Genomic DNA, 14,170 nt, shown 5'->3' with positions numbered 1-14,170 from the left:
ATATATTGCTTTTTATAACTTTAAGTGTGTAGCACTAAAATTTGTATATCTTTTTTAAAATCAAACTTATATTCTTAATTTCTTAAAAGACGGCTGTTGAGAATCGATTTAGTAGTTTTAATCGTAATCGTTATGTATTTGTTTTATAAAAATAATAACCTGAATCTGGGTATTATGACTGATGTAAGAAGTAATAAAGAAAGGTTGTTTTGTTTTTTATTGAGAACTCAGCGTTTCTTTGCGTTGATTTAATTATTAATTTCGCCTTCATTGCTGATAATTTAGGCCTCGTTCGTGAAACGAAACATGGCGTCCGTGATTTAAAAAGAATTTCTGCGATTAAGATTGGAAATATTGCATTGTTAATATAACGATTTGTGTTAAGCCTACTCTGGAATTTAAAACTGAATATGGCCGAAGAAAAAGAAAATGACATTGCAAGTAACGTAGAAGATTTGAAAAAAGCAAGAACACAGTTACGCCGTGCTTTTACTACTGCTTGCAATCAATTTGCTAAGTTAGAAGAATCCGAAAATATTGAAAGTAAGGAAATATTTACTATTTATAATAAGATAGTTGATAAATCGACTAGGTTGTTTGATTTGGATTCTCAAATAAGTTTGTTAAGTAATATTTCTGATGAAGAATTTGATTTAGCTGAATCTTATAGAGAGAAATTTATTGAAGTGAAAGTATTTTACGATTCTTATGTTCAGAAAAATTTTCATGCCAAGTCATGCGATGTACAGTCAAAAGTTGGCGCAAATTTAAAGCTGCCAAAAATAGTTTTGAAAGAATATGAAGTTGGTCCGAAAACTTGGGTAGCATTTTGGGGACAGTTTTCTCGCATTCACAATGATAATAATTTAAAAGAAGAAGATAAATTCCAATATCTATTGGCGTCTATTAAGTCAAATACGAAAGCAAGAGATATCGTTGACAGCTATCCACCATCCAAAGAAAATTATTTGAAAGTAATAGAACACTTAAAGTCTCGTTTTGGAAGGACAGATTTATTGATAGAAGTTTACATTAGAGATCGTTTAGCTTTAGTGCTAAATCGCCAAAATGTACGGCTTGCTGAGCTTTATGATAAATTAGGTTCGAATTTGAGATCGCTGGAAACATTGGGGGTGACCACAAAAAATTACGCAGCAATGTTGTACCCGGTTGTAGAATCATGTTTACCCGTTGAAGTTTTAAAGGCGTGGGATAGATACAGATTAAATGCCAAAATTGGCGAAGAAGAGATGATAAATCTAACTAAAGAAAATTTGTTGGAAGCGTTAATGTCCTTTCTCTCTCATGAAGTAGAAGGTGAAGAACATAGGGTTTTAGCAGAAAATGGTTTTGGGAGACAAAAATACAAGCGAGAAGTAAATAAACCATTTCAACAGGACGACCCAACAGCCGCTGCTTTAATATCATCACTTCCTGATAAATCGTTTGGAAAAACTGATTGTATATTTTGTCATAAACCTCACAATACCAAAGATTGTCGAAAAGCTTCTGATTTGAGTTTGGAAGGAAGGAAAAAAGCAGTTAAGCAAGCAAAATGTTGCTTATTATGTTTAAAAAAGGGACATTTTTTCCGAGATTGTAGAAGTAAAGTAAGGTGTTTATTGTGCAATCAACGACATTATGTGATATTGTGCCCTAATTTTAACAAAGGATCCATGAATTCCCCTGACAAGGAACAAGGACATGAAGAAGAAAATGCCACAGCACTGCTTTCTTCTCAATCGTTGCCAAGAGAAATTTATCTTAAGACTGTTATGTTAAGACTTCGTAATGATGGTAAAGAGGTTTGTGTTCGATCTTTATTAGATGATGGATCACACCGTTCATACATCGAAACTAGTTTAGTTAAAGAATTACATCTTCAATCTTCAGGTACCGAAATACTTTCGTAAGGTTTGTTTGGTGGAGGAACAACACCTGCTACTAAGCATAAAAAATATAAATTGACTATAGAAGGTTTAGACGGAAAATGTTCTATACGAGTTACATTCCTTGATCAGTCAAAAATTTGTACGGCATTACCTAGAATTCAAGATGAAAAACTTATTTCCGAATTATCTTCCCGTGGGATAATTCTATCTGATGTAGGTAGAAATGCGTTGCCTATAAGAATCCTACTGGGAGCAGATGTCCTTGGCAGTATTTTAACAGGTAGAGTAGAGGTTTTCAAAACAGGGATAACAGCCATAGAAACTACAGTTGGTTGGACCATCATGGGTCTTGGAAAGAAAAAGGAAGTTTTTAATATGGTATCGTTGGCATTGAATAACTTTGAGTTGCATAACATTTGGGATTTGGAAGTTTTAGGAATAACAGATCCAACAGAAGCGCACGAGAAAAGAATGCTAGAAGAAGACACACTGATCCATTTTCAAGAAACTCTGAAGGTTAATAATGAAAATCGTTATGAAGTTACACTTCCTTGGTTGGTAGGACATCCTCCCTTATACAACAATCGTGAAGTAGCCGTATCTAGACTCCGTTCTGTTACGAAGAATATGGTAAAAGAAAACACATTAAAATCATATAGCGAAGTTTTTTTGAATTGGAAAAAAGAAGGAATTATTGAAGAAACTAAGTTATCGGAAGTAAATAATTCAGTCTTCTACCTACCACACAGACCAGTAATTAAGTTATCAAGCGCAACAACGAAAATACGGCCTGTCTTTGACGGTTCATGCAAAACTAAAGGTGGTGCTTCATTAAATGATTGTCTTAGTACTGGACCAAGTTTGACACAGCAAATTCCTCCCTTACTAAACAGGTTCAGATGGGGTGCAAAGGGAGTTACTGCCGATATTAAACAGGCATTTTTGCAGATAAGTGTAAATCAAGTAGACAGAGATGTATTGCGATTCTTGTGGTATAAGGATTCTGATTGTTCAACTATCGTCGAATACAGACACTGCCGTGTCGTTTTTGGAATTACTACTTCTCCTTTCCTACTGAATGCAACGATACTACATCACCTTGGTCAGGAAAAATTTAAAGGTAAAGACATAAATTTTACAAGAAGTAAATTAGAAGACGGCTTTTACGTGGATAACTTGGTTACCAGTGTGGATGAGGAAGATCAGTTTCAAATTTTAAAAACTCAAGCAATCGAGATAATGGCCGCTGGGTGCTTTGATTTACGATGTTGGTTTTCTACAGGCTCTTCCGTAAATCCGATTCAGTCAGTATTAGGACTTAAGTGGAATTGTGAAACAGATGAAATATCATGTATTTTCCCTAAAACAATTGCTGACCTGAGTCCTTTACCGAGTAAAAGAATGTTACTTTCAGTAGTAAACAGCATATACGACCCAATAGGATTTTCATGTCCTGCAATGCTCGTACCGAAATTGATACTACAAGAGGCCTGGAGAATGCAATTACATTGGGACGAAGAGCTTCCCGAAGATCTTAAAGTGAGGTTTCTTAGGTGGGCAAAACATCTTCGTCTGATTGAACAATGCACTCTTCCAAGAAGAATGTTTAGAGGTAATGTCGATGATGCAACTTTACACATTTTTTCAGATGCATCAGAGAAAGCTTATGCTTGTTGTGCATTCTTGAGATGTAAAGAGCAAGGAGAAGTTTTTGTAAATTTGGTAACTGCAAAATCTAGAGTGATGCCAATGAACCGTCCAACGATTCCAAGAGCAGAATTATTGGGAGCTGTCATCGCTGCTCGGTTGCATAAATCTATTACAGAATCCCTGAAGTTGCCTCTTAAGACATTTTTTTGGAGTGACTCTATGGTTGTGTTAGCGTGGATAAGGAAGCAAGAACCTTGGAATACATTTATCGGAAATAGAGTAAAAGAAATAAGAAAGCTGACGGATATCAACGCATGGAGACACATACCAGGAGAGTTAAACCCTGCCGATTTACCATCACGTTCTTGTAATTGGTATGATCTTTTCCACCAGAAATGGTGGGAGGGTCCTTCGTGGCTACGACAAGATGAAGAGTCATGGCCGGTTACAAATTTGTCTTGTCCGGAGGAAGCGTTGAAAGAATGTCGAAAGATAGTAACGAGTGCAGCAAATGTTCAAAGGGAAGTGGTCAGTGACAGATTTCTATATTTTTCGAAATATTCTATGATAGTGCGGATGGTTGCATGGATGCTCCGTTTTTGTGTCAACTGTAGTAAAGTTCGAGAAAATATTAAAGGAGCAATTACCAGTGAAGAATTTCAAATTGCTGAATTATGCCTGATAAAGATGATTCAAAACGAGTGGACGGATGTGAATAGGAAGAAGTATGAAACTTCTATGAAATTTTATGAAGAACAAGGTATATTGAGGGTCAAGACCCGTCTTATACTTGGAGAAGACGATGAGAACTTTCAATGCCCTATTGTTCTTCCTGATCATGAAATAACTCGGCGTTTGATTGAATATACACATAAGATCCTAAAACATGCTGGAGTTCAGACCCTTTTAGGATATTTAAGAAGCAAGTTTTGGATCCCCAAAGGACGGAGGATTATCAGGGAAATTATTTCAAAGTGTATTCCCTGTAAAAGACATTCCTCGAAACATTCGACTACGGAGAGTGTGCCATTACCAGTCGATCGTATCCAAAGAATTGCTGCGTTTCAAGTCGTCGGGGCAGATTTAGCTGGCCCTGTCTTTCTGCGAGGACGTATTAAGGCTTGGATTATTTTATTTACTTGAGCAGTGTACCGTGCCGTGCACCTTGAGTTAGTAACATCTTTGTCAACCGATACCTTTATTCAAGCATTAAGAAGATTCATCGCTCGTAGAGGGAGATGCAGTGTAATATATACGGATCAAGGAACAAATTTTATTGGCACGGCAAGAGCACTTCAAAACTTGGACTGGGAAGTTATTCAAGCAGATTCTACAGCATCTCAAATAAAGTGGAATTTCAATCCCCCAAGTGCACCGTGGTACGGTGGATGGTGGGAACGTCTTATTAGAGTTCTCAAGGATCTTCTAAAGAGAAACCTTGGCAAAGCAAGTCTTAACTATGAAGAGATGCTTACTATGTTAGCTGAGTGCGAGAGTACCATCAACCAAAGACCTCTAACCTATACATCTGAGGACCCTGAAGAGCCAAAGTCTTTGACTCCTTCCCATTTCTTGCGTGAAGTTACCACACCATTACATTGTGACACAGTCGATCTAGATCTGATTGATGGCAACCATTTGCGAAAAAGGCTGCGCTACCTGCAAAAGGTACGCGATGGTTTTCGCAAGAGATTCCAAAAAGAATACTTAGCCGCTTTAGTGAAAAATCCTGAGGAAAAACAACGCTACAAACTAAAGGAGGGTGATATTGTACTAGTGGGTTCTAGTAATTCCAAAAGAATTGACTGGCCCTTAGCACGAGTTGAGGAGTTAATCTCAGGCAAAGATGGAAAACACAGAGTCGCTCGGTTAAAACTGGCTCATACTACCATTATTCGGCCAATACAACGACTTTATCCCTTGGAAATACGTTTCGAGGACTTATCAGTTCCCCCAAATAATGAAACGAAAATAAGTAATGAAGGTATCTTTGATATCTCTGAAGAGCCTCCTGAAATAAAAAGTACACAAAGTGGTCGTCAAGTAAATATGCCCAAGAGACTAGATCTTTGACTGAAAAGAAACTTTTTCTTTTTTTTCTTCTTTTCTTTAGAGAGTTTATGTCATAAAGTAAATTTTAAACTAATTTATAGATTTCAGTTAAAGCACTTTACTTCAGTAACAGTTGTTTCTCTTAGTAGTTTGTTTATATTTCTCACTAACGTTTCCCCCTTTTTGGTTAACTTTATATGTTTATTAAGTTTTGTCTTGATTAAAATCAATACAAAAGGTGGGAGTGTTGAGAATCGATTTAGTAGTTTTAATCGTAATCGTTATGTATTTTTTTTATAAAAATAATAACCTGAATCTGGGTATTATGACTGATGTAAGAAGTAATAAAGAAAGGTTGTTTTGTTTTTTATTGAGAACTCAGCGTTTCTTTGCGTTGATTTAATTATTATTTTCGCCTTCATTGCTGATAATTTAGGCCTCGTTCGTGAAACGAAACAACGGCAACAAGCTACTTTAAAATACAACTCTTGAATCTTGGTTCATGATAAGAAAGCAACAAATGATTTTTCCAAATTTTTATTAGCGAGAATTATTTCTTAACATTGACAAGCTACATTTACAATGTTTTAGAGATTTTTGAAAAAATGCTGTATATTTTTTCTTACTTTTAATCAGATGAAGTACGGATAAAAAACATATACAATCAAATTTAGATATTCACTTGTTACTTCACTTTAAACTATTAATTTTTAGCTTATCTTTATGAGACCTCAATGTTAAAAAAAATATAAATTAATATTAATTCAACAAAAACAAATTACAAAATCAACAAATATATGTATACTTTAAAAATATAATAATCTATTTTCCCAAAAATTTATTTTTAGTATGACTACTATTATACTTTATTATTAAAATAATATGACAAAATAATTAAAAAGAACTTATGAATGTTTCTTTAATGTTTATGATTCTTTATTTAAAAAATTCTTAACTAGTAATAGTTTAATTTCTTTTTTACAAAAACGTCAGTTTTATACATGATATAATAACCAAATAAAAAATAAATACCTCAGTATAATGTGACACATAGTGATGAATATCATGTACAATAACTGCACAGGGAAGGCACTCTTTTGTATGAAGCTCACAAAGATACTGTAATAAACCACTTGGTTCAGAAATATACCTGAAATAGAGAGAAAGAATAAAATTTAACAGAAAAACAATAATTCAAGTAAACATAAAATTTCTTATTTAATGAAAAAAAATTATCCTCAACATCACAAAATTACATTAACAAAGTAACTTTTTAATGACAAAAGTTTGCAACTTTGAAAAAAAAAATCAAAATATTTTATTTAAAACAGATTTTTTTATGAATCTTTTTTTTTTTTTTTGGAATTATTTTAAAACATACTTTAAGAACTTCAGCTTATAATAAGTTAAATTTAAATAAGTTAAAAATAAATGTAATTAAATTAGACAGAGACACCTGGAAAAAACTTCTGGAGAAAGCTATGGCCCACTCAGGGCTGTCGTGTCAGTGAAGAAGAAAAATTAAATTTCAGATATTATTAAAAATAAATTACAATAATATATTTAAAACTGTATTATTGTGCTTTTCTTTATAGTATTTTATACTTAAATGCGTGCAAATAAAGTAAGTCTTTCTTTGTGAAAGGATTTTTGAAGTTATACAATCAATTTTAATATTTAGATCTTTAAAAATTTTGGAAATGGACAAAGAATAAAAATCAATAATAGTTGAGCAATAGTTTTAAAATACTTAATTTTTTTACTTAGTCTTAAGTAATAAGTTTTTAATTATTTCACAATCATAAATACTTTTAATAAAAAATACTGCTCACACTAAAAACACCTGATAGATGTAATGTTTTTAAATTGTGAAAAGTTAACTTACACCATTTTAATGCATTCTAATGTTAAGGGCGTTGCAGTTTGCATTTCAGATACAGGACAGGGTTTTGCAAGAAATGGACCTGTACAGATAAAAATGACCTGATCCCCAATACTTGCATATGATAAAGCTGCTTGAAAAAGTAAAGAACTCTTTAACCTGGAAAAGAAAAAATTTCATATTAGAAAATAATTTATGATAAAATTATAATATATTAAAATGGGCTTTATCTGTGCATCTTTATTTACTCAATTCAGCCTTGTACAAGAAATCCTTTTCTTGGAAAAAAATACACACACCATCCTAATTTCAGTTGAAAATCACAACATCATTCTAGCAATGGTGCCAGCTAGGCAGGAAGAAAAATTTCTTCAGAATAATTATCATTTAGGTGAGAAGGGAAATTTCTATACACTAGCGGTGCACAACTTTTTTGAATGAAGGGCCACTTTCACAGCAGGTAGATCGATCAACAAAGGGCCACATGCATATTTAGTCATGTTAGCAGCAAATATAATTTTTATCTAACCATTAGTGTTTTAAGCACCAAATATTTTTTTCAGTAAACTTAATAACACATATTTGCTGGAAATTAAATACTTTTATTATTCGAATTTATTTAAAACTAAAAAAACTGATACATTTTTTCAAAAAACTTTTTCCCATTTTTCCCATAATTAATTTAACAAAAAAAAAAAAATTATTTATATATATATATATATATATATATATATATATATATATATATATATATATATATATATATATATATATACTATATATATTGGGAGGGCGGATATATATTCTAAGCTTACAGAATGAAAGTGCAAAAAAAAATAAATAAAGGAGTTTTATAGAGTAATATAAATATTTTAATAAAAGAAAATTTATAATGTCTAAACAAAAACCAAATTTTCATAAACTTTTTATTGACTTCGAAACTATTTACACATTCTCATTCGTTACATAAAATAAAATTTAAAAAAAAAAATATTTAAATATTTGAAGTAACCTTACTTCCTACTCATAGTGCTGTATGGGAAAAGAAGTAAAATTACCAAAACACCTAACACCACTAAACATTAAAAGTAAACTAATTATATTTTTTATAAAAAATTTCTATGTCTTTAAACATAGCAAAAATTTTTACTTTTAAATGCTTTTAAAACCAAAACAGATTTTTTTTTTTTTTAAAACTAGATGCTGGTTCTGCAGAAAAGTCACAACTTTTTCACACTAAATTCTTTCCCTTTAAGTCGAAGGATATTTAAAAAGAAGAATAAGTATTTTAAAAGAAGCTATTAGATGTTTTCATTATTTAAAGAGATATAAAATTCAGTTTTTTATGATTAGCCTTGGAAATTCAGAAAACAGATAAATTATGCGTCATATCCCAGAGATGGTCGAAAGTTTTGATCTTCAGTTGAATCAATTACTAAGCCAGATTTTTGTTTGAACTTAACAAGATATAACGTTAATTAAAAATTTCATAATGCACGTAAGTGATCCACTATATAAATATTTTAGAATATTTTTAAGAATTAGGCATGAATTTTAATTTTTTTAAATTTGCTACACCCCATCAGTTCTTTTTTTCTGTATAAATTGATTTTCAAAACAAATATTTTAATTTTTACCATGAAATTTTTTTTCTAAACGTGATAAAAATGCTTCAATATATTGATCGGTGATTTAGTCAGAATTTTAACAGAAGAAATAAAGATGTTAATTTCTCCCTTATAGCTCCTGCAATTTAATAAACCAATGGTAAAGTAATTATTTTATACAATAATTTACAATTATCACATAAAGTAATTACTTTCGTTACACATTCAATGAGCCTAGAAATATGGGAAATATTATATTTCATGCGATAAGTTATACATTTTATATAAAATAATAAATTTGAATCATTTCAAGACAAAAAAATTTATTAAGCAAAACGTAATTGTTTGATTGAATTAAAACTAGATGGCGCCATGTATCAATATTTTCTTTACCAAAGCAAATAATTTTTTCGGTCCCGAACTCTTTACTGTTTGTCTACGATAGGTACTCTGTCCGCCACAAAGTCTGCGGCAGTCTGGTGCTATGGAAACAAGAAGAGAGCATTTTAGGGAGGGTGGCTTCGATGAAGAGGTCTCCTTTTCTTTCGCCTTCGATGATAGCTTGTATGGGGAGTATACCAGATTGGCTGACTCAGCCACCAGTAGGAGACTTATTTAATCTGATTCAAGAACTTTTTTAAGATTCGCATGAATATTTCTTTCTTACTTAAAATAATTCTCTCGATTCAATCAGTTGTTATTTTTTAAATACAAAGGAAAAAAAGTGAACAAATTCTGACATTAAGGGTAGTACAGGTTTTTTTAATATTACTTTTTAATTTTACGATATTTATTATGAATGTTCATTGATTGTTAGATGGTTTAATTTCTAAACTTGCACATTTTTTTAAAGCAGTTAATTTCTTTTATTACTTGAATTTTCTGGAAAAAGTGAAGAGCTTAAACTTAATAACTCTGATTTTAAAAGGAGATAAAACTTTTGCTGAAAATAAAAATAGTTCACGTTATCTGTGCCGGAGAAATATTAAATATCTTTGTTTTGATTATTAATTTTTAAATATTTTATTTATTTGAAACTGAAAGCAAGTGACCGCAACTAGGATGAAATCTAAAACTATCAACGATGATTTTTATCAGCACCCATCAAACCATCTGAAATTATCTGAAGTTTTTTTTGCTTAAATTACGTTTTCTTATTCATATTTTATTGTAACCTGTACAGTTTTTTTTCACTATTTATTAAAAACAGTTTTTATTAGCAAATTTATTTTTTCTTAATAATCAATATGATAAATTTATAGATGAGCTATTTATTAATAAAACATTGAGCTGCTTTAAACAATTTTATACAATTTCCATACATATCCTATTTATCAATCGTTATTCATAGAAATAACAATTTCAATTTGTCATTGTATTTGGACAAATGGCATCGATGAAAATCAGAAGAGAGCTGAAACATAAAAAGGAACAATTTATTCAAGCTATTAAATTAAATAATTAATGAAAGAATTCCTGAAATTTTGAAAATGTTCGTTACTAATGCTTCTTTTGTAAAAACACGGTATCTCTTTTAAAACCATTTGAAGGCCAGGGAAAACATCAAAGGGGTTTTTCTACAAAAGGTCTGAACATGTGTAAGAATAAATATTCATTCTCCAAACAGGAGTTTGACATTTATGAATAGTACAATAAGAAGGATACTCTTTATTATGAACTGCAAGGTGCCTGTAAGTTTAAAAGGCCTGTAAATTTAAAAGGCATTTCTCAAAATTCAAAAAAGTTAAAAGAGGAAAAATAAAATAAAAAATTTACAACACAAATAATTTTTTTTAATTTTTTTCTAAAACAGAAGCTTTTGAAAAAGAGAAAAGATTAAAAAAAAGGAATCAAACGCTCTAAACGATGTTTCAGGCGCGAATGCTCAATTCTCTTAACTCTAGGGCTAATACAATAGATCGAAGAAAGAAGTCTCCTTTTCTCCCACCGAAACCAGTCTTAAAGAGGGACCCCGCACCCCTACTTGAAATAATCATACCTCGTTACCATAGTCACCGCCACCCCTCCAGACGAATGGCGGACAGAGTACCTATCGTAGACAAACAGTACAATTCACAGAAAAATAAAGCTGCCATGATAAGCTTTAACCTAAACCTTATGTAACAAATTAATAGCTCATTTTTACAGCATTATATTTATCTTTTATCTTTAAAATGTTCTTAATATTTTGTTTCATTCACACATATACATATTAAATCAGCTAAAAACTATTTTTTTTAATTTGTACATGCTACTTTTAAGAATATTCGAATATTTATTATTTTACGTATACAAGATTGTCGAACTAAAAGAAAAAAATTTCATTTACAATGATTAAAAAACGATTCTTTATTAATTTAATAAAACAGTTATTTTAAAAGAAAAATTTTAAACGGATAAAAAAAAATACATTTTATCCGTTTAAAATTGTAAAATGTAAAAACCGTTAAGTAATTTTAATTAAAAAATGACTTTATAAACTTATTGAAATCGCAAAACAATAAAAATTAATTAACGCAAAATTTAAGGAAGTGCAAAAAATCAATATTTCTTAAGTTTTAAAAATATTATAAGTATCTCAAATGTGAAAAACAAGATAAATAAATTAAAATTAAATTTTTTAAACTGTTTAAAAACATTTTGGTTAGCAATTTAGAAATTTTTTCATTAACTAGAAAGAAAAAAAAACTTTTCAAGGACATTTAATTAATAATATGAATATTATTTGAATAATTTACTGCTGAAATAGTTGAAAATCATAATCAATTTAAATTTATTTCTGAACGCAAACGTGGTATTTCTTGTAATAAGCTACATTTAATTGTGATTTTTGCAAATGACACTACCTATTATAAACTTCAGCAAACTTCGTTGAAAGCTATAAACCATTCTTATAGAGCAAAGATTCTCAAATTGCCTAGAGCAACGACGAGATGTAAAAAATTAAGAAAAATTTATTTGAAATTCTGAAAATATTGAATATAAATATTTTTTTTTTCGTTCTTGGTGTACAATAATATAAAAAAATCAAGTTTATCACTATACAAGTGAAACATTAACTGTATGTCAGCATTCAATGCGTCCAATTCTCAAGTAATTCGAAAATAACAAATATAATATCAAAAACAAGTCTCTCCGAACGCCAACCAAAATAAGTACGAATTTGGGAAAGATGTCCTATTGTGAAACTAATAAAATCATTTTTAAAGTAGTAGTAGTTAATTTACGTCGCACTAGAGCTGCACAATGGGCTAATGGCGACGGTCTGGGTAACATCCCTAAGGATGATCCGAAGACAAGTCATCACAATTTTGATCCTCTGCAGAGGGGATGGCACCCCCGCTTCGGTAGCCCAACGACCTGCACGCGAAGTCGAGCACTTTACGGTAGAACATTTTAACGAGGACCAATACCGCACACCCTCGGTCCCTACGCAGACTGATCCAAGTGGTCACCCACCTGCACACTGACCGCAGCCAGTGATGCTTGACTTCGGTGATCTGCTGGGAACCATGTCTTAACGATCAGTCCACTGCGGGACTCATTTTTAAAGAAATAATGAATAAGTAACAAAAGCATAGCCTCCCCAAAACAAATTTGGATTGAAATGATTTTGCTGCACTTAATATTTTTTTCTAAGATAGTAGAAAAAATATTTATTCAAAATATTTTTAACCATTTTTATTAATTAGCGAATTTTTAACCAAATGCAATTAGATGTAATAGTTTCTATTACACTTCAACTTCATTCTTTTTATTTAAAAAAAAATATTATGTAGAATGTTAGAATTTTTTGCGTTACCTCACTTAAAAGCTGATTCTACAATATTGATTCTTTTGTACCAGAGTGAGTTTCATCTCTAACAGATGGTATAATATCTAAATTTTTCTTAAAAGATTTTTGAAAATGTCTTAATAATTTATTAATAAAGTTTATCTATGTTGCCTTTTATACATTTATTTAAAGGGGAGTCGGTAGGCATACACCAATAATGCTTAAAACTGACCTTTTTCGGTGTACTTTTTCTCAGCATCTAAACAAGACATTGCTTCAGATTTTTTTTTTTTTTCAGATTATTTAGAAATACATATTTACATAGTGATAACTGTTAATACATACCGACAGATTTTTTTTTTAAAAAATCATGAACTTAGAACTTTTAATTTCTTTAAAAATATTTCATCAAAAATCTTACATACTAAAAAAGTATTCCCGGTAACGCTAAAACTTTATCACAGCCTACAACTGATATAATCTCAAATATCCCCCAAAAAATTTCAAAGCGACGTCATAAGTAGTTTCTTCGAAAAAGTACATCGAAAAGGGTCAGTTTTAGCATTAGTGATACATCCCCTACCGACTCCCCTTATGAATTCACTAATAAAGTATATCCATGTTGCCAATTTTATATATTAATTTAAATATTTCATAAAAATTTTAACCTATTAAACGAGGTGATTAAAAAACTAGGTTTAAAGTATATACTAATATATAGAAAATCAATTCGTAAAACCAGCGAATCATTTAAAAAAAAATCACAAAATAAAAAAGAAAGAAAAAAAACACCTTAAAAACATGTCGCCGAAAATAGCAACACAATAAATTTAACTCGTAAAAGAGAGAATCTCCAAATCCTCTTTTAAACAGTCATTCATTCGTGTTCTTTCCGATTTGAGTTGGAAAAAACAGGACCTTGCACTTGAAAGTGCAATACTTTCTAATCTTAGTTCGCTTTTCAGCGAAATTAATCCAATATTGGCAACTGCTGGCGACCTTTTATTTTGGAGACATACATGCCCGGTCACTAAGCAACTAGCGAGTGTAAAAGTACGATTTGGTCAGCACTTTATATTAAAAGCTCTGGGGCTGACCTACTTTATTTAAGACCGATGAATCATCTTGGCAAAAGTGTGTTTTATTTTGGGGACACGCCTAAGAAAATTAGGCAGAGGTCCTTTCCCGAGCCGATGCCCTGGGAGGAACTGAAAAGTTTGCTTTTACCCGGGCGTAGGTGAATATTCAAATCAGATAGGGTAAAAATGATTTATACTATGACAGTTTCTTATAAAGAGAACATTTTCAATTT

The 14,170-nt window shown here is 31.0% G+C and overlaps 1 protein-coding gene across 2 annotated transcripts in view; it reads right to left on the bottom strand.

The window, feature by feature from the left end:
* LOC107450926 (uncharacterized) overlaps positions 1 to 14,170 on the bottom strand; it is a 47,250-nt gene that overhangs the window by 24,470 nt on the left and 8,610 nt on the right. For both annotated transcript variants that reach the window (XM_087152971.1, XM_087152972.1), the window contains exons 2-3: positions 7,480 to 7,635; positions 6,627 to 6,744 (exon numbers count right to left, since the gene is read on the bottom strand). In XM_087152971.1, coding sequence (XP_087009097.1) covers positions 6,627 to 6,744; positions 7,480 to 7,635 — 274 coding nt within the window. The remainder of the gene's footprint in view (positions 1 to 6,626; positions 6,745 to 7,479; positions 7,636 to 14,170) is intronic.

Source organism: Parasteatoda tepidariorum, chromosome 10 (genome assembly GCF_982258835.1).
Source record: "Parasteatoda tepidariorum strain Cologne lab strain chromosome 10, Ptep-v5.0, whole genome shotgun sequence".
Taxonomy (NCBI): Eukaryota; Metazoa; Arthropoda; class Arachnida; order Araneae; family Theridiidae; genus Parasteatoda; species Parasteatoda tepidariorum.
This window is presented reverse-complemented; position numbering and strand designations above follow the sequence as displayed.